Raw genomic sequence first — 27,655 nt, 5'->3', positions numbered from 1 at the left:
CTATATATAAAAGCTTACATGTGCTAACTCCAACCTCCCACTCCATCCCTTCCCCAACTCCTTCCCTCTTGGCACCTACCAGTCTGTTTTCTATATCCTTGATTCTCTCTGTTTCATAGATAGGTTCATTTCCAACAAACAATTTAAAATGCACTCTGCAGATGACCCAGTTTATTAGACTGATTTCGGCCTTTAGAGCAATGTTGTCATCTTACCTATATTCCTGGGATCTCATTTTTAAAATACAACTACTAATATAATGTATAGATCAACTTGTATACTGGGTACCATACTAAGTATTTTGACTAAGTATTTTGTATACTTCATCTCATGCAAGCTTCATGACAATCATTTTACAGGTAAGGGTACCTGAGGTTCAGAGAGTGGAAGAGACTTGGCCAAGGTCATAAAGCTAGGAAGTGGAGCAGTGAAATTCAAACCCAGGGCTATCTGATTCTACAGCCTGTATCTTTATGCTATAATACACTGCAGTGGGGCAAACAAATAAGGCCCTCATTATAAACTGACTTTCTCTGTCAGCCGCAGATCTCTCTCCTTCCCTCAGCCTGCATCCAGAACCGGGTGCGACTCATGCTTTTAGGCATCTGTGCTTTAGGCCGCTTCCTCAGCCTAGAACTCCTGCCCTCGCTCCTTCTCTAACCAGAACCTGCATGTGGGTCAAGAATCAAGTCAGATGCCACCTCTCAGAGAAATTTTAGACTGCTCCCTATGCTCAGTCAGTCAGTTCATCACTCAGTCATGTCCAACTCTTTGTGACTCCATGGTCTGCGGCATGCCAGGCCTCCCTGTCCATCACCAACTCCCAGAGCTTGCTCAAACTCATGTGCAGCAAGTCAGTGATGCCATCCAACCATCTCATCCTCTGTCATCCCCTTCTCCTCCTGCCTTCAATCTTTCTCAGCATCAGGATCTTTTCCAGTGAGTCAGTTCTTCACATCAGGTGGCCAAAATATTGGAGTTTCAGCTTCAGCATCAGTCCTTCTGATGACTATTCCGGACTGATTTCCTTTAGGATTGACTGCTTTGATCTCCTAGCAGTCCAAGGGACTCTCAAGAGTCTTCTCCAACACCACAGTTCAAAAGCATCAACTCTTCAGTGCTCAGCTTTCTTTATGGTTCAACTCTCACATCCATACATGACTATTAGAAAAGCCATAGCTTTTGACTATATGGGCCTTTGTCAGCAAAGTGATGTCTCTGCTTTTTAATATGCTATCTAGGTTTGTCATAGCTTTTATTCCAAGGAGAAAGCATCTTTTAATTTCATGGCTGCAGTCACCATTTGTAGTGATTTTGGAGCCCAAGAAAATAAAGTCTCTCACTGTTTCCCCATCTATTTGCCATGAAGTGTTGGGACCAGATGTCATGATCTTCATTTTTTGAATGCTGAATTTTAAGCCAGCTTTTTCACTCTCCTCTTTCACTTACATCAAGAGGCTTCCCTGATGGCTCAGTTGATAAAGAATCTGCCTGCAATGCAGGAGACCCTGGTTTGATTCCTGGGTCAGGAAGATCCTTTGGAGAAGAGATAGGCTACCCACTCCAGTATTCTTGGACTTCCCTTGTGGCTCAGCTGGTAAAGAATCTACCTGCAATGCGGGAGACCTGGGTTCGATCCCTGGGTTGGGAAGACCCCCTGGATATTTCCCTATGCTAGGTGAAATATATTGCTCTTATGTTCTGCTCTGTCCTTGATTAGCATAAGCTTTGTTTTGCCTTCCAGTATAGTTTAGCTAGTGGTTGACCTGTCTCCCTCACTAGATTCCCAAGCCCTCCAGGGCTGGTACCAAGTCCTGTTCACCCCTACTTCACAGTGACTTACCCACAGTGATTGATATGTGTTTGTGAGCAGACCAAAGGACTGGCAGAGGGATGCCTGGAATGAATGGACACATATAGGGCTGGATCCTGGCGTGATCATGCAGGCTGTGCATCTGGGCTAGACAATCCAGAGGAGTCTGGAATCCTTTCCACCCATCTTACAAGGTTATAAACATAGGAGATACATCACAGGGCCCGGGGGCAACTGCTCTAGGCTGACTCCAGGCTTGTTCTGAGGCCCCTACTTTGGAATTCTTGTGTAAGGGGCCAGGCTGTCCAGGATTGCTTTTTTAATTTTTTTAAATATAAATTTATTTATTTTAATTGGAGGTTAATTACTTTACAATACTGTATTGGTTTTGCCATACATCAACATGAATCTGCCACAGGTATACACGTGTTCTCCATCCTGAACCCCCCTCCCTCCTCCCTCTTTTATAACACCTTTGCATTCACAGAAGAAAGGTCTTCCTCGCCTCCCATGTGAACACTGGATTTGTCCCACCATACCACTTTAAATGGTTCTGAGTGTGCTGCAGGAGCATGTGCAGCATCCACATAGGTGTGAGGTGGGGAAACATCTTTAAAAAAAATACAGTTGGCTGAGGCCACCATGCCATGGATGGTCAACCACTTTATGTCATTTTGTTATTCTTTACAACAACCTTTTTTTTTATTATTATTTATTTTTTACAACAACCTTTTGAGGGAGGTCTCTTGTCCCTCGTCTGTAGCCAAAGAAATTGAGACTGAGTGAAGTGTCTTGCCTAAGGTCATACAACTAAGCAAATGGTGGAGGCAGAATTCAGACTCAGGACTGTCTGCTTCCAAAGGCTGGCATTTTAACAGGGAAATACATGGGAGAAAAATTGACTCCCTCTCCCCCATAAAACAGGATGAGTTAGATTTATAAAATTATGACAGATATTTCAGGTAAGGTGTTTCTAAATTATTGTTCACTTTTAATCCCTGAAAAAGACTGGTCAAAACAGAAGGAACCAGGGATGGAAAAGCACAATTCCTCTATCAAATATTGGCCTGAATTCCTCTCCATCAACCCCCTGCCACATGCACAGTATGAGGATGCCTAGAGAGCATCCCCCCGACCCTACCCCTCAGTGTCTGCTCATTTCATAATTGAGATGCTTGAGGCTCCAAGATGTTAATATATTTCTAAAGGTCACACAAGAAGTTGAAAAGAGAACTGGCACTGAGAATTGTGGTCTGCCAAATTCTAGCCCAGTTTTCTTTCTGCTAAATCAGCCTGCCTTACAGTCAAGCAACACATGTTTACAGGTTACTCAGGAAAAGGTGGGGAGGAAGTGGAACATTACTGCATTCTGAGATAGAAGAGGGGACAAACGCTTCCCTTACCACCCATCCTTATGCAGATGCAGATAAAACTTGGAGAGAAATCCTTGGTAGGATAGCTGGGTAATTTTGGGCTCCCCTGTGGCTTTGGGGGCCTGATTAGAGCTCCCTTCCAAGGAGAGGGGTCCACTTTGGCTCCTGAGACATGGAGGGGGCTACCATGGGCCCAGGAGTGCCCTGGAAGGAAGCAAGGAGTGGGCCTCTTGAGCCTGTGCTCCTGGCCAGTTCTCAGCTAAAGGGTCCAAAACAGAGGAGCCTTCCCAGCCTCTTGGCCATGAGGGTTAAGGAGGTGAGGCTTAAGGGCCTGCGAACTGCTGAGAGTAGGGGAGGGCTGGTGGCAGAGTACAGGAGGCTGAGCCTCTACTCCCTCCCCTTAGACAGACTGTGGCTTGAGAGGGGTGTGGTTGTAAGGTCAGATAGTAGACTGTGGATGGAGCAGGAGCAAGAAGCTAGGGAGAAGCTTATGGGGGTCATTCTGGAAGGCGAAGCACTTCAAGGCAAGTTCTTGAGTGCGGCAGCCCAGGGAAGGCTGCAGTGGGCTTCTTGCCGGGCCTGGCTTCTAGCCCACCCCCAGTTCCTCAGCCTGGTGACCCCTTTGTCCCTATCAGATGGGCTAGTGTAACTAGAGCTCCAATAGCCCTCGCTTCTAGGGACTACACAGCCCAGGGTTCCGTGTGAAACCTCTGGGTCTGCAGTTTCTACCAGGCTTCCTGTCCACCTAAATGTGAGTCTGATGCCCAGTCATGGCACCCTGTGCCCCTCTCCCCCTCTTCCCCACCACACCACTTCCTGTTCCTCTCCACACACCATTCCCAAGCCGCACACCCTGTCCTCTCACCCCTAGTTCCTTCCTGACAACTCCCTCAGGTTCTCAGATCACCCAAAATTTTTTCATGGGCCCTGGCTTCCCAGTTACCTTTCATACTACTCCATCTGCTCCCAGACTACTCCCAGGTAGGAGCAATAGCTTGGAATCTTTTCACAGCCTCTTCCCTCTAGTATAGTGGCTCTAAAGCAGGGCAATTTTATCTTCTTCCGTCACCCCAAGGACATAAGGTACTGTCCTTAGGTATTTTTGTTTGTTATAGCTGTGCTGTGCTGTGCTTAGTCACTCAGTCATGTCCGACTCTTTGCCACCCCGTGGACTGTAGCTCACCAGGCTCCTCTGTCCCTGGGGATTCTCCAGGCAAGAATACTGGAGTGGGTTGCCTCCTCTTGCTATAACTGGGTAGGTCACAACTTGTGCCATAGGATACCACTAAACATCATACGACACACAGGGTGGGCACCTGTGATGAAGAATTATCTGGCCCCAAATGTCAATAGCCTGTACATTGAGAACACCTGCACTGTTAATACAGCAACAGGTCTACAAGGTTAAGCTCAGAAACTGTCATGTATGGAGTCTTTTCTTGCTAAACTTCCAGGAATAGTTACTCTTTCTGTTCCTCAATTGGGAGAGGGGAGCGGGGTGTTGCCATGAAACAGCTAGCACTCCATCAAGAATCTACAAAAAAAGAAGCAAGGAGCTTCCCTGCTCCCTAAATTTACTACCATCTTTTAGAGAAAGTACTGGACTACAACCTTTGAATGCCTTTCTGCCTGTACAAGATAGTGCCACTTTTTGGAATGGGAAGAGCAACTTATTATTTTAGCAGTTTATCAAATGCAAAGTTTCATATGGTGAATGCAGTAAGGATGGGGAGCCCTACTTCACTAATTTTATTTTCTTCATTCTTCAACCTTCTTTGAATATGAGAAAATTTGCTGGGTCAGAAAAACACCCTAGAGGCGACTGTGTTCAGCTAAACTAATTGCCTTTGTTTTAATGTAAGGTGGAGGAATTCTTTCTTAAGAGTGTACATATTTCTCAGAAAAGGGCCCAGAGAATTACTTGTTTCTTTAGAGCAGAGTTTCTTGAGCCTCTGTTTATAACTAAGCAATGAAGATGCTTGCCAAAAGACTTCATTGGTCAGTCTAACTTCTTTTTTTCCACTCTTGCCAGTTTCTCCCATCTGCACCCAGGTATCTTCAGCATGGGGGAACAAAACCACTCTGCCGGGAAGGAGCTTCAGCACTGGACACGAAAAGAGGCTGCAGGAAAGAGAAGCTGGCACTCCCACGCCTACGCCCTTGGTGCCGTTTCCAACTTTATGTCTACTTTTCTGACCTTTCCTATCTATAAGGTTGTGTTCCGGCAACAGATCCATGCTGTGGCGGTGTCAGAGGCTGTGCGGCAGCTTTGGCATGAAGGCCCTCAATACTTCTACCGGGGAATCTATCCACCTCTTCTCTCCAAGACATTGCAAGGGACTCTGCTGTTTGGGACTTACGATAGCATGCTGTGTTTTCTCTCCCCTGATGGGCCACACTCCCTGGGGAACCGCTGGGCTGCAGGGCTTATGTCTGGTGTGGTGGAGGCTGTGGCACTTAGCCCCTTTGAGAGGGTGCAAAATGTGCTCCAGGATGGTCGCAAGCAAGCTCGCTTTCCCAGCACGTTCAGCATTCTCAAGGAATTTCACTCTTATGGGCTTTGGGGCCGGCTGTCGCAGGGTTACTATCGCGGTTTCTGGCCTGTCCTTCTCAGGAACAGCCTGGGGAGTGCTCTGTATTTCTCCTTCAAGGATCCCATCCAGAATAGCTTGGCAGAGCAAGGCCTGCCCCACTGGGTTCCTGCCTTGGTGTCTGGGAGTGTCAATGGAACAATCACCTGCCTAGTTCTGTATCCTCTGATTGTGCTGGTTGCCAATATGCAGTCCCACATTGGCTGGCAGAGCATGCCAAGCTTATGGGCCTCTATCCAGGATGTGTGGGACACTCGGGGCCGAAAGGTATTTCTGATTTACCGGGGAGGTTCCCTGGTCATCCTAAGGTCCAGTGTAACCTGGGGCCTCACTACTGCTATCCATGACTTCCTGCAGAGGAAGTATCATTCCAGGAAAGAGCTGAAAGACTGACCGGCTGCAGGCAGTGTGGTGTGGCCATGGCAACTTGTTATTCTAAGCCTTCCTGGGGTGGCTTAAATAGCTTACTTCTTTGGCTTGGTCACCTAATACAACTATTCTTCAAAATCTTTCAACTGTCAGTACACTCAAGAAGGTTCCAACTACCAGCCTACTGTGTAAAGACAAAACCCAACAGAGTTCCTTGGTTATAAAAAGAAATTCACCCCTGTTTATCCACAGCTTCAAGCAGACCCAGGAAGGCTTTAAGTAACATGTCACCTGCATGAAATATCATTCCTTTAAGGAATTTGCTGACGTTAAGAGGAAACTCTAAAAGATGACCTTAATCAGACACTGTGAGTTCTGGGACCCCTCCAGTTGTCTTCTGGGCCAAACTGAGTGGAGGACCAGGAATTCCAGTTTCAGAGAACTAAGCTTGACTCTTGGTATGGGGATTCCAGAGACTTTTCAGATGGCTACGTTTTCATGACACTGTTCACTACCCCTGCCACCAGCACTCTCCCTTTTCAAAGTTGTAGGTGCTAGTTTCAGGGTACTGGTTGTGGCTGGAAATCCTGAATTAGACTTGCCTCAACTGATCAGATGCCACAAGAGCTGGTGGGAATGGGAAGAAGTGTGGTCCCTGGATGGATGCAAAGAATAGACTTTGAGGGAAGAAGTTTAGTTACATGCAGAATAGAAAATTCTACTATTGGATTGGTGTTACACGCTGGGACATTTCTGATAGCAAGTCAATAACATTGCCTAGCAACCACTTGAGTTTCCCTAAGAAATCTGGAACTGAAATGACTATATCTCTTCATCAATAATTGCATATTTTATTGCCATGGATAAATATAATTACTGTGACATAAGTTAAAGATCTGAAATTGTAGCCTGTCATTTAAAGCCATTCAAAATATGGCCCCCATAAAATTTGTAGCATATTATCACACCATTCCCACTTACACAGATCCCATACCCTAGCCAAACTGGAGTATTGTTCTCTCCTCAGACATGCCACTAACTTTCCCACCCATAGCCATGCTTTGGCCCACTCTGTCTTCTCCGCCTCCAACACCTGTTCTCTACATGCCAGTCCACCAAAATCCTTCCAGTTCCTCAAAGCCCAGCTCAGATGCCACCTTCTCTAAGGAGCCTCTTCTGATTGCCCCTACTGAATGTGATTGCCCTTACTGAATGTGATTGCCCCTAAGTGAATGTGATGTTAATCTCTTGTGATTTCTCTCTCCAATTACACTTCATACGTGGCACTGATTCCATTATGTCACTGAACTCATGTGGTCCTCTGTTCTTGATGTTCTTCAATACCTCCTACTAGACTGTAAAACTCCTTGAAAGCAGGGATTCTTGTATATGTTTTTAAATCTCCCATTGTGCCTAGGTGCTCAATAATGTTGGCTGAATTATTGAATTGATTATCAAGCTGTGATATGGTCTTAATCCTCAGGGTGCTATCCCTTGTACATGAAGATAATGTTATTGATTCATTGTCATGAAGACATCTGCCTTTAGGGTGTGATTTTTGTTTTATTAGTGGATTTAGTTTTGTGCTAATGATAATGATGCTGATGACGATAATAATACCAACAATAAGTAAAAGTGATTTTCAACTGGGACATTTGATGAGTTTGTGTTATTGGTGGCATGTTTGTTATTGGCAACACTTTGGATCTGAAATTCACAGAGACATTGCCTAATGGCCCAATATTTATTTTTCACTCTGGAATTTTGAGGATTTCCAAGGTGACATACATTGCAGTTTTTCCCTTCTAGATGATATCATGTAATGATCTCTACATGCACCTCCTTCCTTACCAAACCAAAATTGTCATTTATAATGATCCGACTATAGATCCTGGCTGTGGGGATTCCTCACGGAATATCAGAGAAGTTAAAGACATGGCTGTAAGCATTATGAGATCAGAAAGCATTTGCCAGCAAGGTCAACAAAAAATGGCTGGTCCAGAATTGCTGCAGTTGCATTCCCATGTCTGATCCCTCTGCAGACCTGGATGTGGTGGGTCAGTACTCTGCTTGTAGATTCAGTGACAGGGAGCACAGAGTCTGCACCAGGGAAGGAAAAGTAGAAGAGCAGTTGGTTCTACTTAAAGGCTAGCTCTCAGAATACAAAAAACCATTATTTAGATAATGACTTCAGTTTATAAGCTGAAAAGAAGAGGATAAACTATGGTACTCTCCCACTTTTTTAGTCAAGATAAAATATGGTACTCCCCCACATTTATTTCTAAGCACACTGTCCATTTTCACTTATGTCACTATGTCAGTCCATGTCTGTTCCTTCATTTTAACTTATTTAGAAATAAGTTCAAGCTTCTAGAAAAGCTGCCAACATAAATAGAGTTCAAAGAGCACTCATATACCCTTTATCCCAAATCACCTACTATTAACATTTTACACCATTTGCTTTATTACTTGAGCACTCATTCTCTCCACACACATGATATTTTTTGCTGAACTGAGTTGCAATTTTTAATATTTCTAGATTCAATATTTGTACATTCAAATTCTTTTAAAAAGACTGAGGGCTTTATGACACTGGCACAGTTATTATTGACTAAATGAAAGCTCACAGCAGATTTTAAAGCTACATTAGTGGTAATTATTTAAATTTACTATGTTTGTCTTTTTAAAAATTTTACATTTTCATTATGTATGCTAATACTTGAAGTTATGCAATTATAAACATGAATTTACAACTAAAGCATGTTATAATTGAAATAATTTATTTTTACAAATCGGTTCATATAAAATTTTAAAATTACAGAGGCTGGGCTTCCCTGGTGGCTCAGTGGGAAAGAATCTGCCTGCCAATGCAGGAGACCCCAGTTCAACCCCTGGTCCTGGAAGATCCCACATACCACGGAGCCACTAAGCCTATGCGACACCACTATTAAGCCAGTGCTCTGGAGCCTGGAAGCCACAACTACTGAGCCCGTGTACCCTAGAGCCCGTGCTCTGCAACGAGAGGCCACTGCAGTGAGAAGCCCGTGCACTGCAACTAGGGAGTAGCCCCACTCTCAGAAACTAGACAAAAGCCCTTGCAGCAATGAAGACCCAGCACATCCAATAAATAAACAAATAAAATTATATTAAAAACACATAGGCTGATCAACTTTTCCCATTTAAATCTTCTGAGTAAAATTTGAGAGTGTAATAGCTTTATAGTAGTTTTAAATATCAATATTTAGTTTTGTGGTATTAATATTGTTTTCTGACATTTAAAAATTGCTTCTGGATTTAAGATCAATAAAATAAGGAGATAATAAATACCTATGTCTGTTTAAAACTTATAAAAAATTTAACACTAAAGCTACTTGGTATAAAAAGGTAAAAGGATAAAAATTCCTGTATGAACTCTGCGTATTTTGGTCTAAATATAAACTACTGTAGTTTCCTAAAGCTCAAAGTGAAATAATAAGTAACTAATGTATTACAACTATTATCACAATTATATGGTTTATTAAGACAGTTTTGCTTTTAACATTTATTTTTAAACATTAATAGCATTGTAATTTATGTGTTTGAGATAACCGCATATAGTGTAGTAAAGTTAATTTAATAATGGTATGTAGGAGACAAACAGCATGATAATTCAGGAAAAAAGTGAAAAGTTTTCCTAAAGAATAAGGTGAAAATACTGTAGTTCCCTGTTCTGTTCCCTTTCCAACTTCTCTTTGTCTTTCTTTTCCTCAAATCTTCAATGCTTCCTCCTTCACCCTCAGTCCCAGTTCATGACCTTACTTTCTCTCTCACTAGGAAAAGAGAAGCATTCAGAATAGAATTACCAGTTAGAAGAACATTTATAAAGTTACTGCACATGTAATGACCACCCAAGACAAGAAATTCAACATCTTGATAACCCCACTATTCCTCCTGCACTCCAAGCCCCTCGCTGATGCCATTCCTCCACGCATCCTAGAGATAACTCCTATGCTGACAAATATGATATCATTTCTTTACTTTTCTTTATAGATTTACCTTCCTGTCACTGGGAGGGGAACCCCTTCCAGGGCCCAAGAGTGGGCTCTTGTCTAACAGTTGAAAAGGAATTGTCCAAGGAGACACATGTACTGACAAAGCGAAAGGCTTTATTGGCAAGGGGTGCCCACGTGGACAGAAGCAGGGAAAGGGAACCTGGGAGAACTGCTCTACCACGTGGCTCAAAATCTCAGGATTTATGGTAATGGAGTTAATTTCCTGGTTGTCTCTGGCCAACCGTCTTGCCCGTGCCTATATTTGGTCTGATTCAAGATCCTTCCTGGTGGCACGTGCATCTCTCGGCCAAGATGGATTCCAGAAAGAAGGTTTCTGGGAGGTTGGCAGGACATATTATGGGCTAGTGTCTCCTCTCTCCTTTTGGCCCCTCCTGAATTCTTCCAGCTGGCGGTAGCTTGTCAGTTCTGGGCTTCTTATCAGGACCTCCTGATACGAGATAACTCATGCAAGTGGTTGTTATCCTGCCTGGCCAGGGCAGGCAGTTTCGGTCAGTGGTTCCCTAACATTCCATATAAGCATCCCCAAACAAAGCAGTTTTATTTTACAGGTATTCAAACTTTATGTACTTGGAATTGTGACTAGCTTCCCAGGTGGCACAGTGGTAAAGAATCCATCTGCCGACGCAGGAGACTCAAAAGACGTGGGTTTGATCCCTCATTTGGGAAGATACCTTGGAAGAGGAAAATGGCAACTCATTCCAGTATTCTTGCCTGGAGAATCCCATGGACAAATGGCTACAGTCAGGCCAGCTACAATCCATGGGGTTGCAAAGAGTTGGACAAGACTAAGCATACATGCACACCTTTCATGTTATTTGTGAGATTCATCCACATTGCTGCAAGTAGTTCTAGTTATTTCATTTTTCTAAAATAAATTTACTTTTCAGTTCAGTTCAGTTCAGTTCAGTCGCTCAGTCATGTCCAACTCTTTGCTACCCCATGGACTGCAGCACACAAGGCCTCCCTGTCCATCACCAACTCACGGAGTTTACCCACATTCATGTCCATTGAGTCATGATGCCATCCAACCGTCTATCCTCTGTCGTCCCCTTCTCCTCCTGCCCTCAATCTTTCCCAGCATCAGGGTCTTTTCAAATGAGACAACTCTTCGTATCAGGTGGCCAAAGCATTGGAGCTTCAGTATCAACACTTTCAATGAATATTCAGGGTTGATTTCCTTTAGGATTGACTGGTTTGATCTCCTTGCAGTCCAAGGGACTCGAGACTCTTTTCCAACGCCACAGTTCAAAAGCATCAATTCTTTGGCACTTAGCCTTCTTTATGGGCCAACTCTCACATCAGTACATGACCACTGGAAAAACCATCGCTTTGACTATACAGACCTTTGTTGGCAAAGTGATATCTCTGCTTTTTAATACGCTGTCATATTTTGGCATACTGTAGATTTGTCATAGTTTTCCTTCCAAGGAACAAGCACCTTTTAACTTCATGGCTGCAGTCACCATCTGCAGTGATTTTGGAGCCCAGGAAAATAAAATCTGATACTGTTTCCATTTTTTCTAAATTGCCTTGCCTCATGATTATTTTTACGTATTTTATATCCTTTACTTGACAGGTCACTGTGGGCAGAGAAAGTGTCTTTTTCATCTTTGTGTTCTCCATGATACCGAATACAATCTATTACACATTGTGGATACACAATAAGTGTGTTTTGGTTAACCTGATAGCTAATACCAGAGGGATGGATAAAATAGAGTTATCATTCATAAGAATTAATGTAAATTGAATGTATACTCTGTGCCAGGTACTATACCAAAGCTTTACAATAATTATTTAATCTATCACACAATCCCATGAGATAAGCACCATTACTAGTTTTTATTTGCCCAAGATCTCATAGTCAGTAAGTTAGAGCCTGGGGCAGAATCATCTGACTCTAAATCTTCTGCTTCAATCAGTGTGTTATAATGCAAAGCAATATGGTGGGAACGCAAAACATTTTGAGTTTGGAAGAGGGTTAGCAGATGAGAGACTAGCTCTTATTTCCTGGAGGATTTAGCATCTGGGTTTAGAAAGCTAGATTAGGGCTAAATTGTGGATGTCTGAATGCCAGGTATGGTATGAGAAGTCATCTCCCTTTCCCTGATTTCCATCTGTACCAGTCTAGATGCTGATTACCTTCTGAGGCCCAACATAAATACCTGATGTGATATGAGAACTTCCACAATCCTCCAAATCACATTGAATTGCCCCTGCTTCCATAGTACTTTGTCTACATCTCTGCCTTGATGCATAACATTACTTTCTTAATGGGAACAGTCTGTGGATGTGTCTATCTTCTTCACATTTTATAAATTCTTTGACAGCAGGCACCCTATTTTACCAGAAAATAAGGGAATGTGTATATATATTTTCCTCATTTCCTCTTTATTATATATCTATAAAATCATGTACAGATGTGAGAGTTGGACCATAAAGAAGGCTTAGCACTAAAGAATTGATGCTTTTGAACTGTGGTGCTAGAGAAAACTTTTGAGAGTCCCTTGGATAGCAAGGAGATCAAACCAGTCAATCCTAAAGGAAACCAACCCTGAATATTCTTTTTTTTCTTTTAATAGTTTTATTCATGTATTTTTACATTAGGATATCAAGTGATTATTGATTTTTTTTATAAAATAATATTTTTATTGTTTTCTCTGCTTGCAAAAGAAATATAGATTCATTCTAGCAACTCCAATATAGAAATATACAACATAGAAACCAACTGCTGTAATCCAAACTCCCAGACCCAAACACACTGTTACTACACGAATGTGCTGGTCTAGGTTCCTTTAGACTCTTATTTCAATGTACAAACCAAAATACAATTTTCTCCATGCCAGATAATAAATACACAGCAACCTCAGTTTTAATGGCTATGTAATATTCTGTTGTGTACTGTGATTTAGTAGATCAATCCTTACTTTGTGGGCATTTGAGCTGTTTTCAGGTTTTTTTTTTTTTTTTTTTTTTACTTTACAATACTGTATTGGTTTTGCCATACATTGACAGGAATCCACCACGAGTATACATGAGCTCCCAATCCTGAACCCCCCTCCCACCACCCTCCCCATATCATCATTGGAAGGACTGATGCTGAAGCTGAAGCTCCAATATTTTGGCCACCTGATGCAAAGATCTGAGTTCTTGGAAAAGACCCTGATGCTAGGAAAAACTGAGGGCAGGAGGAGAAGGGGGCAACAGAGGATGAGATGGTTGGAGGACATCACCAACTCAATGGACATAAGTTTGAGCAAACTCTGGGATATAGTGAAGGATAGGGAAGCGTGGAATGCTGCAGTCCATGGGGTCATAGAGAGTCAGACAGGACTTAGTGACTGAACAGCAGCAATATGAATAGCTACACTGCTGCTGCTGCTGCTAAGTCACTTCAGTCGTGTCCGACTCTGTGCGACCCCATAGATGGCAGCCCACCAGGCTCCCCCATCCCTGGGATTCTCCAGGCAAGAACACTGGAGTGGGTTGCCATTTCCTTCTCCAATGCAGGAAAGTGAAAAGTCAAAGTGAAGTCGCTCAGCTGTGTCCGACTCTTAGTGACCCCATGGACTGCAGCCCATCAGGCTCCTCCATCCATGGGATTTTCCAGGCAAGAGTACTGGAGTGGGGTGCCATAGCTACACTAGTGATGTATAAAAAAAGATGTAGAATTCAACAATCAATTAGAAAATTCAGTTTGAAAATAACCCTTTCACAGTAGCCCCCAAATCTAAAAGGCAGCTAAAAAGATAGCTAACAAAGATGAACCATTACACATAAAAACATAAAATTGTACTAAAGGACATTTCAAAAATATCTGAAAGTAAAGAAATAAACTTAGTAAGACCTATATAGAGTATGGGATTTTACCTATACACAATCTAAGATATTAGGCTGCTCTAGTTCCACGGATTCTGGCATAAGACATGAGAATCTTGGGTGAGAGACAAAGGGCTTTATTATAATTGTTTAATATAAATTTATTTATTTTAATTGGAGGCTAATTACTTTATTGTATTGGTTTTGCCATACATCAACATGAATCCGCCATGGATGTACACTATTATTGACAATAAAAGCAGTAACCAGAGCTCATGATGATTTGTGTCTATCCCTAATACCCGCCACCCTCCTAACCAAGTCCCACAAGGAGGATATGAAGGACGCTGAACACATACTGGATTCCATTACAGGAGAGGAACAATGAGTTTGGAGGTTCCACTGATTTTATAGAAAGTAAAAGCAAGCCTGCTCTTTTTCTATGGGGAGGTATTTCCTCATCCCTCATTGCAAACATAACCCTGAGAAATGGCTCAGAAAAACAAGCTTCAAGGATTGTATTTTGGCATACTCAGCAAGAAAATACAGGGATACAAAGGGACCACGGAGGATTATTTTCTCCCAAACACTATTGCATTTTTACATGGGAAGACTTCATGTCAATAAGTTAGCATGCATGTGTGCTAAGTCGCTTCAGTCCTGTCTGACTCTTTGTGATCCTATGGAATGTAACCCATCAGGCTCCTCTGTCCATGAGATTCTCCAGGCAAGAATAATGGACTGGATTGCCATGCCTTCCTTCAGGGGATCTTCCCCACCCAGGGATCAAACCCAAGTCTCTATGTCTCCTGCATTGGCAGCCAGGTTCTTTACCACTAGTATGACTTGGGAAACCCCCCAAAAGTTAGCAATTCACCTCAGATTAATCCATAAGCCCAGTAACACTCCAATCAAAATATTAATATTAACAAGACCATTTTTTTTGTGGAACTTGAAAATTGATTACAAAATTCAAAAGGCATATACAGAAAACTTGGTTTCCCTGACAGCTCAGTTGTAAAGAATCCACCTGCAATGCAGGAGACACCAGTTCTATTCCTGGCTCAGGAAGATCTGCTGGAGAAGGGATAGGCTACCCACTCTAGTATTATTGGGCTTCCCCTGTGGCTCAGCTGGTAAAGAACCTGCCTGCAATGTGGGAGACCTGGGTTCAATTCCTGGGTTGGGAAGATACCCTGGAGAAGGGAAAGGCTACCCACTCCAGTATTTCGGCCTGGAGAATTCCATGGACTTTATAGTCCATTGGGTCACAAAGAGTTGAACACAACTGAGAGACTTTCACTTTCACCTTCTTTATACAGAAAATTGATTTATGAAGGATGTTGCACTGCAAAAGAGTGGAGAAAGGACTGATACAGAATGGTCTTGATCTGGGGACTGATTTTATGTGTGTCTTCATTTTGTGAATATTCATCAAGATATACAGTTAAGATATGTCCATTTTCTGTATGTGTGTTATACTTCAGTAAAAACCCTTTGAAAACCTGCTTAATAGTATACTTTCTCACCAGTAGAGTTGCATGTTTGAGTAGAGAAACTCAAACAAGTTTGTTTAAGCTACACTTATTGTAAACCAAATAAGGCTGGCTTATAAACAAAACCAACAAAATAGGAATGCAGAAAAAAATTTCTTGGAATACAGAGAAATTTTTCAAAATATGTTACAGGCCAATAATTAGAATATAAAATATGTAAAGTACCCATGAGAAGCAATATTAAGAAGACAAACAGGGGTTTCCCTGGTGGTTCAGTGGTAAAGAATCTGCCTAAAATGCAGGAGACACATGTTCAATGCTTGGTCCAGGAAGATCCTTACATGCTGCGGAGCAACTAAGCCCATGTGCCACAACTATTGAGCCTGTGCTCTAAAGCCAGGGAACTGAAATTACTAAAGCCCATGGGCTCTAGAGCCTGTGCTACCCAAGAGAACCCACTGCAATGAGGAGCCTGTGCACTGCAACTAGAGAGTAGGCCCTGCTTGCCACAGTGAGAGAAAAACCTGTATGCAGCAACTAAAACCCAGTGCAGCCCTCCAAATAAATACAAAAATAAATCAATAAAATTATTTTTAAAACGAAGACAAAAGAAAAATGAGTAAAGGACATCAAAAGATAATTCAAAGAAGAGGAAGTATGTTTGTTCAGAAAAACCTACAAAGAGATGCTCACCCAAAGAAATGATATGGGAAAGGCAGGTTCAACATTAGGGAGATGTTCATTTTCACGTCTTAGACTGGTAAAAAAAAAAGAAATTTCAAGATACTTACCTGCAGGAAATTGGGGGAAATGGAGACACTTCTACAGCTGACGTGTGTGTAAATAGATGTAATTAGCATTTGGCAGTGTCTAGTGAGGTTGAAAGTGCTGCACTCAATATGTCAGCAAATTTGGAAAATTCAGCAGTGGCCACAGGACTGGAAAAGGTCAGTTTTCATTCCAATCTCTAAGAAAGGCAATGCCAAAGAATGCTCAAACTACTGTACAATTGTACTAATCTTACACGCTAGTAAAGTAACTCCCAAAATTCTCCAAGCCATGCTTCAACAATACGTGAACTGTGAACTTCCAGATGTTCAAGCTGTATTTAGAAAAGGCAGAGGAACCAGAGATCAAATTGCCAACATCCAGCGAATTGCTGGATCATTGAAAAAGCAAGAGAGTTCCAGAAAAACATCTATTTCTGCTTTATTGACTATGTATGCCAAAACTTTTAACTGTGTGGATCACAATAAACTGTGGAAAATTCTGAAAGAGATGAGAATACCAGACCACCTGACTTGCCTCTTGAGAAATCTGTCTGGAGGTCAGGAAGCAACAGTTAAAACTGGATATGGAACAACAGACTGGTTCCAAATCGGGAAAGGTGTACATCAAGGCTGTATATTGTCACCCTGCTTAGTTAACTTATATGCAGAATACATGAGAAATGCTGGGCTGGATGAAGCACAAGCTGGACTCAAGATTGCCAGGAGAAATATCAATAACCTCAGATATGCAGATGACACCACCCTTATGGCAGAAAGTGAAGAAGCACTAAAGAGCCTCTTGATGAAAATGAAAGAGGAGAGTGAAAAAGTTGGTTTTTTAACATTCAGAAAACTAAGATCATGGCATCCAGTTCCAACACTTCATGGCAAATTGATGGGGAAACAATGGCAGACTTTATTTTTGAGGGCTCCAAAATCACTGCAGATGGTGACTGCAGCCATGAAATTAAAAGATGCTTACTCCTTGGAAGGAATGTTATGACCAACCTAGACAGCATTTTAAAAAGCAGAGACATTTCTTTGCCAACTAAGGTCTGTCTAGTCAAGGCTATGGTTTTTCCAGTAGTCATGAATGGATGTGAGAGTTGGACTGTAAAAAAAGGTGAGTGCCGAAGAATTGATGCTTTTGAACTGTGGTGTTGGAGAAGACCCTTGAGAGTCCCTTGGATTGCAAGGAGATCCAACCGGTCCATCCTAAAGGAGATCAGTCCTGAGTCTTCATTGGAAGGACTGATGTTGAAGCTGAAACTCCAATACTTTGGCCACCTAATACAAAGAACTGACTCATTTGAAAAGACTCTGATGCTGGGAAAGATTGAAGATGGGAGGAGAAGGGGCTGACAGAGAATGAGATGGTTGGATGGCATCTCTGACTCAATGGACATGAGTTTGGGTAAACTCTGAGAGTTGGTGATGGACAGGGAGGTCTGGCATGCTGCAGTCCATGGGGGTCACAAAGAGTTGGACATGGTTGAGCAACTGAACTGAACTGAATGAGGTTGAATGGGCTTTCCAGGTACACTAGTGGTAAAGAACCTGCTTGCTGATGCAAGAGCCATAGAGATGGAGGTTCGATCCCTGGGTTGGGAAGATTCCCTGGAGGAGGGCACGGCAACCCATTCCAGTATTCTTGCCTGGAGAATCCCATGGACAGAGGAGCCTGGAAGGCTACAGTCCATGGGGTCACAAAGAGTCAGACACGAATGAAGCAACTGAGCATGCACACACAGTGAGGTTCAAGATGCACATACTCTGTCATTTAGTAATTTCAGTTCTAGGAAATATATTTATAGAGTAATAGGCTATAAGAAGAGTATTCATTGCAGCATTCTTTGTAATAGAAAAAAGAGTAGCTACTCAAAAATGTCCACAAGAATGAAATGCATAAGGAAACTATTCAAAAAATGGAATATTATATACCAGTTAAAATGAATGTACATAGCATGAACATGGATAAATTTAAGAGTATAATGTTGGGTGAAAAAATCGAGTTGTGGGCAATTACATGCAGTGCGATATAACATTGTAATACAAAAATTATGATACAGTTCATTTAAAAAAACCCGTATCTTGTCCAATTCTAGGTACTAGACTCAGTGAACAAAACAGAGATCTCTGCGCTCGAGGACTTTACATCTCAATGGAGGAATACTGAAATAAAGCAATAAGCATACTAAGTAAATAAGTTGAATATTGTATTAGAGAATGATGAAAGCAGAACAGAGTAAGGCAGATAGAGTAGGGCTGTGCAGGTTGCTGTATTAAATAAGCTAGTTCATATAGGCTTCATTGAAATGGTGGGATTTGAGCCTTAAAGAAGGTGAAAGAGTATAAACAATTGAATAGCATGGGCAAAGGATTAATCTCCAAAATATACAAGCAGCTCATGAAGCTCAGTGCCAGAAAAACAAACAACCCAATGAGAAAGTGGGCAGAAGACCTAAACAGACATTTTTCAAAAGAAGACATACACAGGGGTTAACAAACATGAAAAGATGCTCAACATTGCTAACTCTCAAAGAAATGCAAATCAAAACTACAATGAGGTATCACCTCAGAATGGTGATAATAGCCATCATTAAAAATCTACAAACAATAAATTTCAGAGAGGGTGTGGAAAAAGGGAACCCTTTTGCATTATCAGTGGAAATGTGTATTAATACAGCTACTATGGAGAACAGTATGGAGAATCCTTAAAAAACTAGGAATAAAACTACAAATGACCCAATTGTCCCACTACTGGGCATATACCCTGAAACCATAATTGAAAAAGTCACATGTACCCTGATGTTCATTGCAGCACTATTTGCAATAGTCTCCCTGGTAGCTCAGACAGTAAAGCAACCACCTGCAATGCAGGAGACCCGGGTTCAATCCCTAGGTTGGGAAGATCTTTTGAAGAATGAAATATCTACCCATTTCAGTATTCTTACCTGGAGAATTCCATGGACAGGGGAGCCTGGTAGGCTACAGTCCATGGGGTTGCAAAGAACTGGACACAACTGGATAACTAACACTTTACAATAGTTAGGACATGGAACCAACCTAGATGTCCATCAACAGATGAATGGATAAAGAAGCTGTGGTACATATATATTAATACAATGGAATATTACTCAGCCATAAAAAGGAACACATTTGAGTTGATTTAATGAGGTGGATGAACCTAGAGCTTATTATACAGAGTGAAGTTAGAGAAAAACAAATATTGTATATTAATGCATATATATAGAATCTATACAGATCATCAAAGCAGTCAATCCCAAAGGAAATAAACCCTGAATACTCATTGGAAAGGCTGATGCTGAAGCTGAAGCTCCAATAACTTGGCCATCTGACATGAAGAGCCAAATCACTAGAAAAGAGTCTGATGCTGAAGGCAGAAGAAGAATAAGGCAATAGAGGATGAGATGGTTGGATAACATCACCAATTCAACGGACATCAGTTCAGTTCAGTTCAGTCACTCAGTCGTGTCCGACTCTTTGCGACCCCATGAATCGCAGCACGCCAGGCCTCCCTATCCATCACCAACTCCCGGAGTTCACTCAGACTCACATCCATAGAGTCAGTGATGCCATCCAGCCATCTCATCCTCTGTCGTCCCCTTCTCCTCCTGCCCCCAATCCCTCCCAGCATCAGAGTCTTTTCCAATGAGTCAACTCTTCTCATGAGGTGGCCAAAGTACTGGAGTTTCAGCTTTAGCATCATTCCTTCCAAAGAAATCCCAGGGTTGATCTCCTTCAGAATGGACTGGTTGGATCTCCTTGCAGTCCAAGGGACTCTCAAGAGTCTTCTCCAACACCACAGTTCAAAAGCATCAATTCTTCAGTGCTCAGCTTTCTTCACAGTCCAACACTCACATCCATACATGACCACTGGAAAAACCATAGCCTTGACTAGACGGGCCTTTGTTGGCAAAGTAATGTCTCTGCTTTTCAATATGCTATCTAGGTTGGTCATAACTTTTCTTCCATGAACTTGGGCAAACTCTGGGAAATGATGATGGACAAGGAGGCCTGATGTGCTGCAGTCCATGGGGTTGCAAAGAGTCAGACATGACTTGACAACTGAAAACCAGACAGATGATGCTGATAAACCTATTTGCAAGACAGCAGGGGAAACACAGACATAGAGAACAGATTTGTGGACATAGTTGGGGAAGAAGATTGAAGGATGAATTGAGAGAGTAGCGTGAAAGCATACAGTACTATATGTAAAATAGATAGCTTCTGGGAATTTGCTGTATGATTCAGGGAACTTAAACTGGTGCTCTGTGACAACATAGCAGATGGGATGGGGTGGGAGGTGGAAGGGAAGTTCAAGAGGGAGGGGCCATATGTATATCTATGGCTGATTCATGATGATGTATGGCAGACCAACATAATATCATAAAGCAATTTTCCTCCAACTAAAAGTAAGTTTAAGAAAGGAAAATGCATTAAATACTCATAACCTACCCAACATCATCGCTTAGATTAACCTGCCCTAAAGGTGCTAAACCACTCACATTTATTAGCTTATATCTGGGCAAAGTGATTTAACACAAATCCTCTTTTTTATAATAAAATGTTCAGTATATCATGTAAATTACTGAATACTGTACTGAAAGTGAAAAACAGGGTGTTTGAACAGGTACAGAATGAGTGGAAGCATATCAGGATCAGTTGTTTACCTTGTGATCACTCAGCTGACTGGGAGCTCTAGATCTCTGCCGCTGCCTAGCATGTTGACAGATGCCGCTGCCTAGCATGTTGACAGAGTATCCTACCACATATCGCTGGCCAGGGGAAACATCAAAGTTTAAAAGCTTGTGGTTGTGTATTTTTCCTCTGGACATGTTTAGCTGTGTGAGTACAGGCTCATTGAGGTGTATCTTGACTTAGCTAGAGATATGATTTTGCCAGCGAAGCAAAACAAAGTGAGAAAGGAGCAGGAGAGTGGAGGGTATATGTCAGTGAGTGATCACAAAGACTGAGCATGACATCTGAGCTAGGGAAGGAGGGGAGAGAAAACAGTAGGGAGAGAGAGATGGTGAAATCTGGTAAGACCAATGGACTAGAGATTCTGGTGAGGTTAAAGGGTAGTGGGGTCTGGGTAACACAGGAAATGAACTGGAAAAAAAGGAGGTATAGAATTATCACTCTTGAGTTCACCAGGAATTAAGACAGGACTACTGTTGGGAGTGACCTACTGTAGGAGCTAAAATTTTTCAGAAATAAAGGAGAGGAGTCCTGAAGTTTGGTTGATGATGACAATGCAGGCTAGTTGGTGACATAAGCTGTCAAAGCTGGAGGTTTTGGAGGATGTGGGAGAGGAATGTTCTAAAGGAGGCAATGAGAAACATGAAAGACATTTCCAAAAGCTTCAGGCTCTGTGGAACAATGGCCGTGGGAGAAAAAAGTCATCTGCTTCTCTTGAGTGGAAATCAGGGGACACAGAATCCTCAAGGAAGAGCCGGGTTTCTGTTAGGGCAAGAAAATGAAGGGCACATTCAGAGAAGAGGGTTATGGTATAAAGGAATTACTGAGGTTGCATTGCATTTTAAGAGTAGGAAAGCGGTGTGAGAAGTGAAGTAAAGACAGAATGTGGTCACAGCCTTATGGAATTTAGGATGTAGATGCTGAGGAGTATCATGGGGATTTGGGGATTCTTGTGGTGACTGGCACAAATGGGGATGGACATTATGATGAGGTGGGTTCTGATGGCTTTGAGGCAGATCAATTCAAGATAGACTTTGAAGTTTGGGACAGGAGTAGGGGGTGACTGTCTGGGGCTTCCTTCAACCCCAAGAGATGTGGAAGTTCAGTCTTACTTCTGGTGCACTGGACAACAGAATGTTCCATGTTGCTCTTGGAGACAGATCACATAAATCTGTAAGGATGGAAAACGTGGGTAGAAACTACATATCACATTCAGGGTAGGAGTATCCCTTGGAAAGTAAGAGGGGAATGGAAATGGGATGAAAGTTAAGGAAACTTCAATTTTTATATAATATTTATATTCCTTAAAATGAGCAAAGTAAATATACCTAAATATTAACAACATCTAACTCTGAGTGGTAGAAACACCAGTGTTCATTACATTTAATGCCTGGGACATTGTAGGCACACAGTGAAAGCTATTTTTTGAATGAGCATGCTTTTCTGTTTTGAAAGTTCCTCCTACATACACACAAAACTCTCAAGTTAGCACACTGTGCTACAAGAGCATAGAAAAATAAATGAAGAGAAGTGGGGGAGGTGTGAGAAATGCTTGAGGAGAGAGTGATCAGTGATCTATGTAGAGCTCTACCACCATACACAAGCCATATTGAAAATACGGAGTGTAAGCTGAAGACAGTCCTATCTCCATTTCACTTTAATACTCTAAGGTTCTGGGTGAGTATCCAGAAAATGAAATTGGAAGACTGAGTTCTTCCAAGTAACTACCAGATCCTCACTCTTCTCCCCAACAGAGACACTGGGTGGTGCTGCTGTCCAAAAATTCTGCTCTATCCTGGGGTTGTTACTTCAATCTGCAGAACGGGATTCATCTAAGCAACTACTGTAGGCCAGGCTTCCCAGATGGCACTTGTGGTAAAGAAACCTCCTGCCAATGCAGGAGACATAAGAGATGTAAGTTTGATCCCTGGGTGGGGAAGATCTCCTGGAGGACGTCATGGCAACCCACTCCAGTATTCTTGCCTGGAGAATCCCATGGACATAGGAGCCTGGCGAGCTACAGTCCATAAGGATGCAAAGAGTCAGACACATCTGAAGTGACTAAGCATGCTTTCATGCTACAAAAGTGCTTGGGATTAGAGATATAAAGATGAATAGTCTCAGCAGATTCTTCTCTGATTGCACTGCTACCATGTTCAGTGGCTAAAAAATTAGAAAATGTGACTTTTACATAGGAGAGCACCACTGTCACAGACATGCCCAGTTGTGGGAGTGAAAGACCCTGCACGACCCACCCTTTCCATGAGCACCCCTCCCCCACCAGCTGGTCAGGGATTACAACAGACAACAGTGAGCATCGCCGGTCATCACCACAAACTTTGGCTCCTTTGGATATAAAATGCCGAGAGTACCTGAATACGGCTCCTTCATCTTGAATCTCAGAGCTTCAGTTGTTCACAGTTAACTGGGAAAGATGTGTCTGCTTGTTGTAGAGGCCTCTGTTATTGTGGAGGAGTGAGTATACTTGGGAGGAAGGGAAGTGGACCCTCAGGACGAAAGTAGTGGGAGAAGCAGGGGAGGTAGGCCAGCCGTCAACTCCTGGAGGAATCAGAGTGTGTTTGGATGGAGTCTGGGGAGGCGAATCTGGTATGAGGTAGCTAGCTGCTAAGTCACTTCAGTCGTGTCCAACTCTGTGCGACCCTATAGACTGCGGTTGCTAACACCCAGTTGCAGGGGTGAAGTCCTGAGTAGAGGAGAGGTAGCTGACTCAGGCCAGCAAGGCTAAAGCGGTGGGAGGGGCGAGGAGGTGGGTCTAGGATTCTTTAGCCAATCAAAGAGAACTGGGGCGGAGCCTGACACGCACCACGTAACGTGCGTTACATGGAAGGCTAACCTCCTCTAGAGTGCTAAGCGGTGTCAGTGCGGCCCTCTACCTTTCTCTGATCTTCCAGTCTTCGAGTGAGGACGTGTGTCCCCGCCGGAGCCAGAGGACTATGGGGACAGGAAGGCGTGGTGGCTGCGGGGCAGACGAATCAGGCCTGCAGGAATTGGAGGGGCGGAGATTAAGATGGGCGATTTGTAGCGGCGCCTCCTGGCAAGTCAATGCCTTTGTCTTCACAGAGCAGCCTTCTGAGCGGGATTCGGATCCTTCCTAGGTTGGTCCCTGGCAGGTCCAAGGCGGGAGCCCCAGGAGCGGCCATCCACTGCGGCTGTAGGTCTGATGCCGAGGGGACGGAGAGTTTGCGGCTCAGAATGGGCCCTCTGGGACTGGCGCTTCACTCCCTCCCCTCCTGTGACTGCTAGGTTGGACTGGGCTCCCAACAATGATGATAGTTATTTTAAAATGTAAGCAAATTGCTGCTAACAACGTGGCTTATGGGCCTGGCGCTGTTATTTTTTGTTTAAAGTCCCTGTTTCCCCACCTCTGGAGATTGGCAGCTGATTGCTTCTCCAGGAGGGTCCTAGAGTGACCACGACGGAGGGGAGGCATATTTGGGACGTCTGGTTGCTTGGGGGCCTCTCCATTCTCATCTAAGCACTAGAAGTGTCTTACTTCACCGGGATGAGATCAGACACGGGCAGGAGAGCTCTGCTTTCTGGGCTCAGAGGTTTTCTATTGTCACCTCTGGACAAACCCAGAATGATCACTGGGCACCTCACCTCCTAGCTTCATCTCCTCCTCTCTCCCTTGAGGAGAAAACATGGTAAAATAAAAATCGACTCTGTTTGGTTTATCCCATTCTGCTAAAGTTCTTGGTTTGATCGTAATTAGCTGTGCCATCATACAGCATTTACAAACCAGTCCCACAAGGAGCTATTGTGAGATATGTAATTAGTTTTGACTGGATTTAACCTATGGTTTTTCCAGTAGTCATGTATGGGTGTGAGAGTTGGACTGTGAAGAAAGCTGAGTGCCGAAGAATTGATGCTTTTCAACTGTTGTGTTGGAGAAGACTCTTGAGAGTCCCTTGGACTGCAAGGAGATCCAACCAGTCCATTCTGAAGGAGATCAACCCTGGGATTTCTTTGGAAGGAATGATGCTAAAGCTGAAACTCCAGTACTTTGGCCACCTCATGCGAAGAGTTGACTCATTGGAAAAGACTCTGATGTTGGGCGGGATTGGGGCAGGAGGAGAAGGGGACAACAGAGGATGAGATGGCTGGATGGCATCACTGACTCGATGGACATGAGTTTGGGGGATCTCTGGGAGTTGGTGATGGACAGGGAGGCCTGGCGTGCTGCGATTCATGGGGTCGCAAAGAGTCGGACACGACTGAGCAACTGAACTGAATCCCTCCTCTTATTGTAGCCCCTTAGTCTCCTGTCTTCAGGCAGATGAAATAGAAAGAAACTAGTCCAATTAATGCTACATTTGTATGCTGCTTCCTAACCCCCCAAGAAAAATGCCCCCCTCTCTAATAATTGAAGACAAATTGAAGGTGCTCAAATAGTGCTATCTCCTGTTACAAATTCATTAGTTGGTGAAACCTAGCCCTTAATTTTTATTCTATCCTCATCTTCTCATGTTTTTGTATCACCTCCATTTTACCTTTGCTGTGATTTTAAAAGAGTCAGACATATTGGCTCCAGGCTTCTAGAACATCTTGGTTTCTAGTGCACTTGATGCAATGGCATTTTCTGTCTTCAGAAATGGGATAATGATGTGGAATAAAATGTATTCTAATAAAGACATGACTCTTCTGAGATCTGTTGCTGTTTGCCTTTTGAAAATCAGCAGGTAAAACACATATTGACATTAAATATGACAATTTGACTCTTACTCCTTGGTATGATAATAGTTCTAACAGGGCAGTTTTTAAAGTATTTCCTTTCTATCTTTTGGTCAACATGAGTGATAAGTCAGACTTGTCTGAAGTAGAGAAGTCTGACAGGTCCAAACTGAAGGAAACTAATAGTAAAAAAAAAAAAAAAAAAGAAGCCTTCTTCCCTCAAAGGTAAGTCAGTCATGGGGAGTTTCTATTTGAGACAAACAATGGTGAAAATTAATAGGTTTGGTAAATACATGCTTCTAGTAATTTTTGCCATGAAGTAAACAATAGGGTACCAATTACTTAATGTAATGTTGTGTTTGTCATTCAGTCATGTCTGACTCTTTGTAACCCCATGAACTGTAGCTCCTGAGGCTTTCCTGCTCATTGACTTCTCCAGGCAAGAATACTGGAGTGAATTGCCATTTCTATTTGAACCCATGCCTCCTGTGCTGCAGACAGATTCTATACCTTTTGATCCACCAGGGAAACCTAATGTAACATTAGAAAATAGCAAATAGTTGTCTTTTTACTTAGATTATATAAGTAGTTGTTGCAAAAAGGCCTGCATTCCTATACACTAACAATGAGAAAACAAAGAGAAATTAGAGAAACAATTCAATTAACCATTGCAATGAAAAGAATAAAATACTTAGGAATAAATCTACCTAAAGAAATGAAAGACCTATATATAGAAAACTATAACACACTGATGAAAGAAATCAAAGAGGACACAAATAGATGGAGAAATATACCATGTTCATGGATCAGAAGAATAGTGAAAATGAGTATACTACCCAAAGCAATCTATAGATTCAGTGCAAACCCTATCAAGTTACTATTTGAGAAAATGGTGTTTTTCTATTTTTATATTTTCTATGGTATTATTCTATTAATGGTATTTTTCTATGAAAATGATATTTTTCATAGAACTAGAAGAAATAATTTCACAATTTGTATGGAAATACAAAAAACCTCAAATAGCCAAAGCAATCTTGAGAAAGAAGAATGAAACTGGAGGAATCAACCTGCCTGACTTCAGGCTCTACTTACTACAAAGCCACAGTCATCAAGACAGTATGTTACTGGCACAAAGACAGAAATATAGATCAATGGAACAAAATAGAAAGCCCAGAGATAAATCCATGCACCTATGGACACGTTGTCTTTGACAAAGGAGGCAAGAATATACAATGGAAAAAAGATAATCTCTTTAACAAGAAAAGCTGTGAAAACTGGTCAACCACCTGTAAAAGAATGAAACTAGAACACTTTCTAACACCATACAAAAGATAAACTCCCACTGCTAGGCATACACACCGAGGAAACCAGAATTTAAAGAGACACATGTACCCCAGTGTTCATCGCAGCACTGTTTATAATAGCCAGGACATGGAAGCAACCTAGATGTCCATCAGGAGACAAATGGATAAGAAAGCTGTGGTACATATACACAATGGAGTATTACATAGCCATTAAAAAGAATACATATGAATCAGTTTTAATGAGATGAATGAAACTGGAGCCTATTATACAGAGTGAAGAAAGCCAGAAAGAAAAACACCAACACAGAATACTAACACATATATATGGAATGTAGAAAGATGGTAACAATAACCCTGTATGCGAGACAGCAAAAGAGACACAGATGTATAGAACAGTCTTTTGGACTCTGTGGGAGAGGGCGAGGGTGGGATGATTTGGGAGAATGGCATTGAAACATGTATATATCATATGTGAAACGAATCGCCAGTCTGGGTTCAATGCATGATACAGAATGCTCGCGGCTGGTGCACTGGGATGGCCCAGAGGGATGGGATGGGAAGGGAGGTGGGGGGGGGTGTTCAGGATGGGGAACATGTGTACACCTGTGGTGGATTCATTTTGATGTATGGCAAAACCAATACAATATTGTAAAGTAA

The 27,655-nt window shown here is 42.4% G+C and overlaps 1 protein-coding gene across 6 annotated transcripts in view; it reads left to right on the top strand.

Moving 5' to 3' along the window:
- Positions 1-7,798, top strand: part of SLC25A53 (solute carrier family 25 member 53) — a 57,588-nt gene extending 49,790 nt beyond the window's left edge. For all 6 annotated transcript variants that reach the window (XM_070291001.1, XM_070290999.1, XM_070291004.1 and 3 more), the window contains one exon: positions 5,219-7,798. In XM_070291001.1, coding sequence (XP_070147102.1) covers positions 5,219-6,170 — 952 coding nt within the window. In that variant the 3' untranslated portion in view covers positions 6,171-7,798. The remainder of the gene's footprint in view (positions 1-5,218) is intronic.
- Positions 7,799-27,655: the final 19,857 nt, after the last annotated feature.

Source organism: Ovis canadensis, chromosome X (genome assembly GCF_042477335.2).
Source record: "Ovis canadensis isolate MfBH-ARS-UI-01 breed Bighorn chromosome X, ARS-UI_OviCan_v2, whole genome shotgun sequence".
Taxonomy (NCBI): domain Eukaryota; kingdom Metazoa; phylum Chordata; class Mammalia; order Artiodactyla; family Bovidae; genus Ovis; species Ovis canadensis.
The sequence above is the reverse complement of the archived record's forward strand: the minus strand, read 5'-3'. Positions and strand labels throughout refer to the sequence as shown.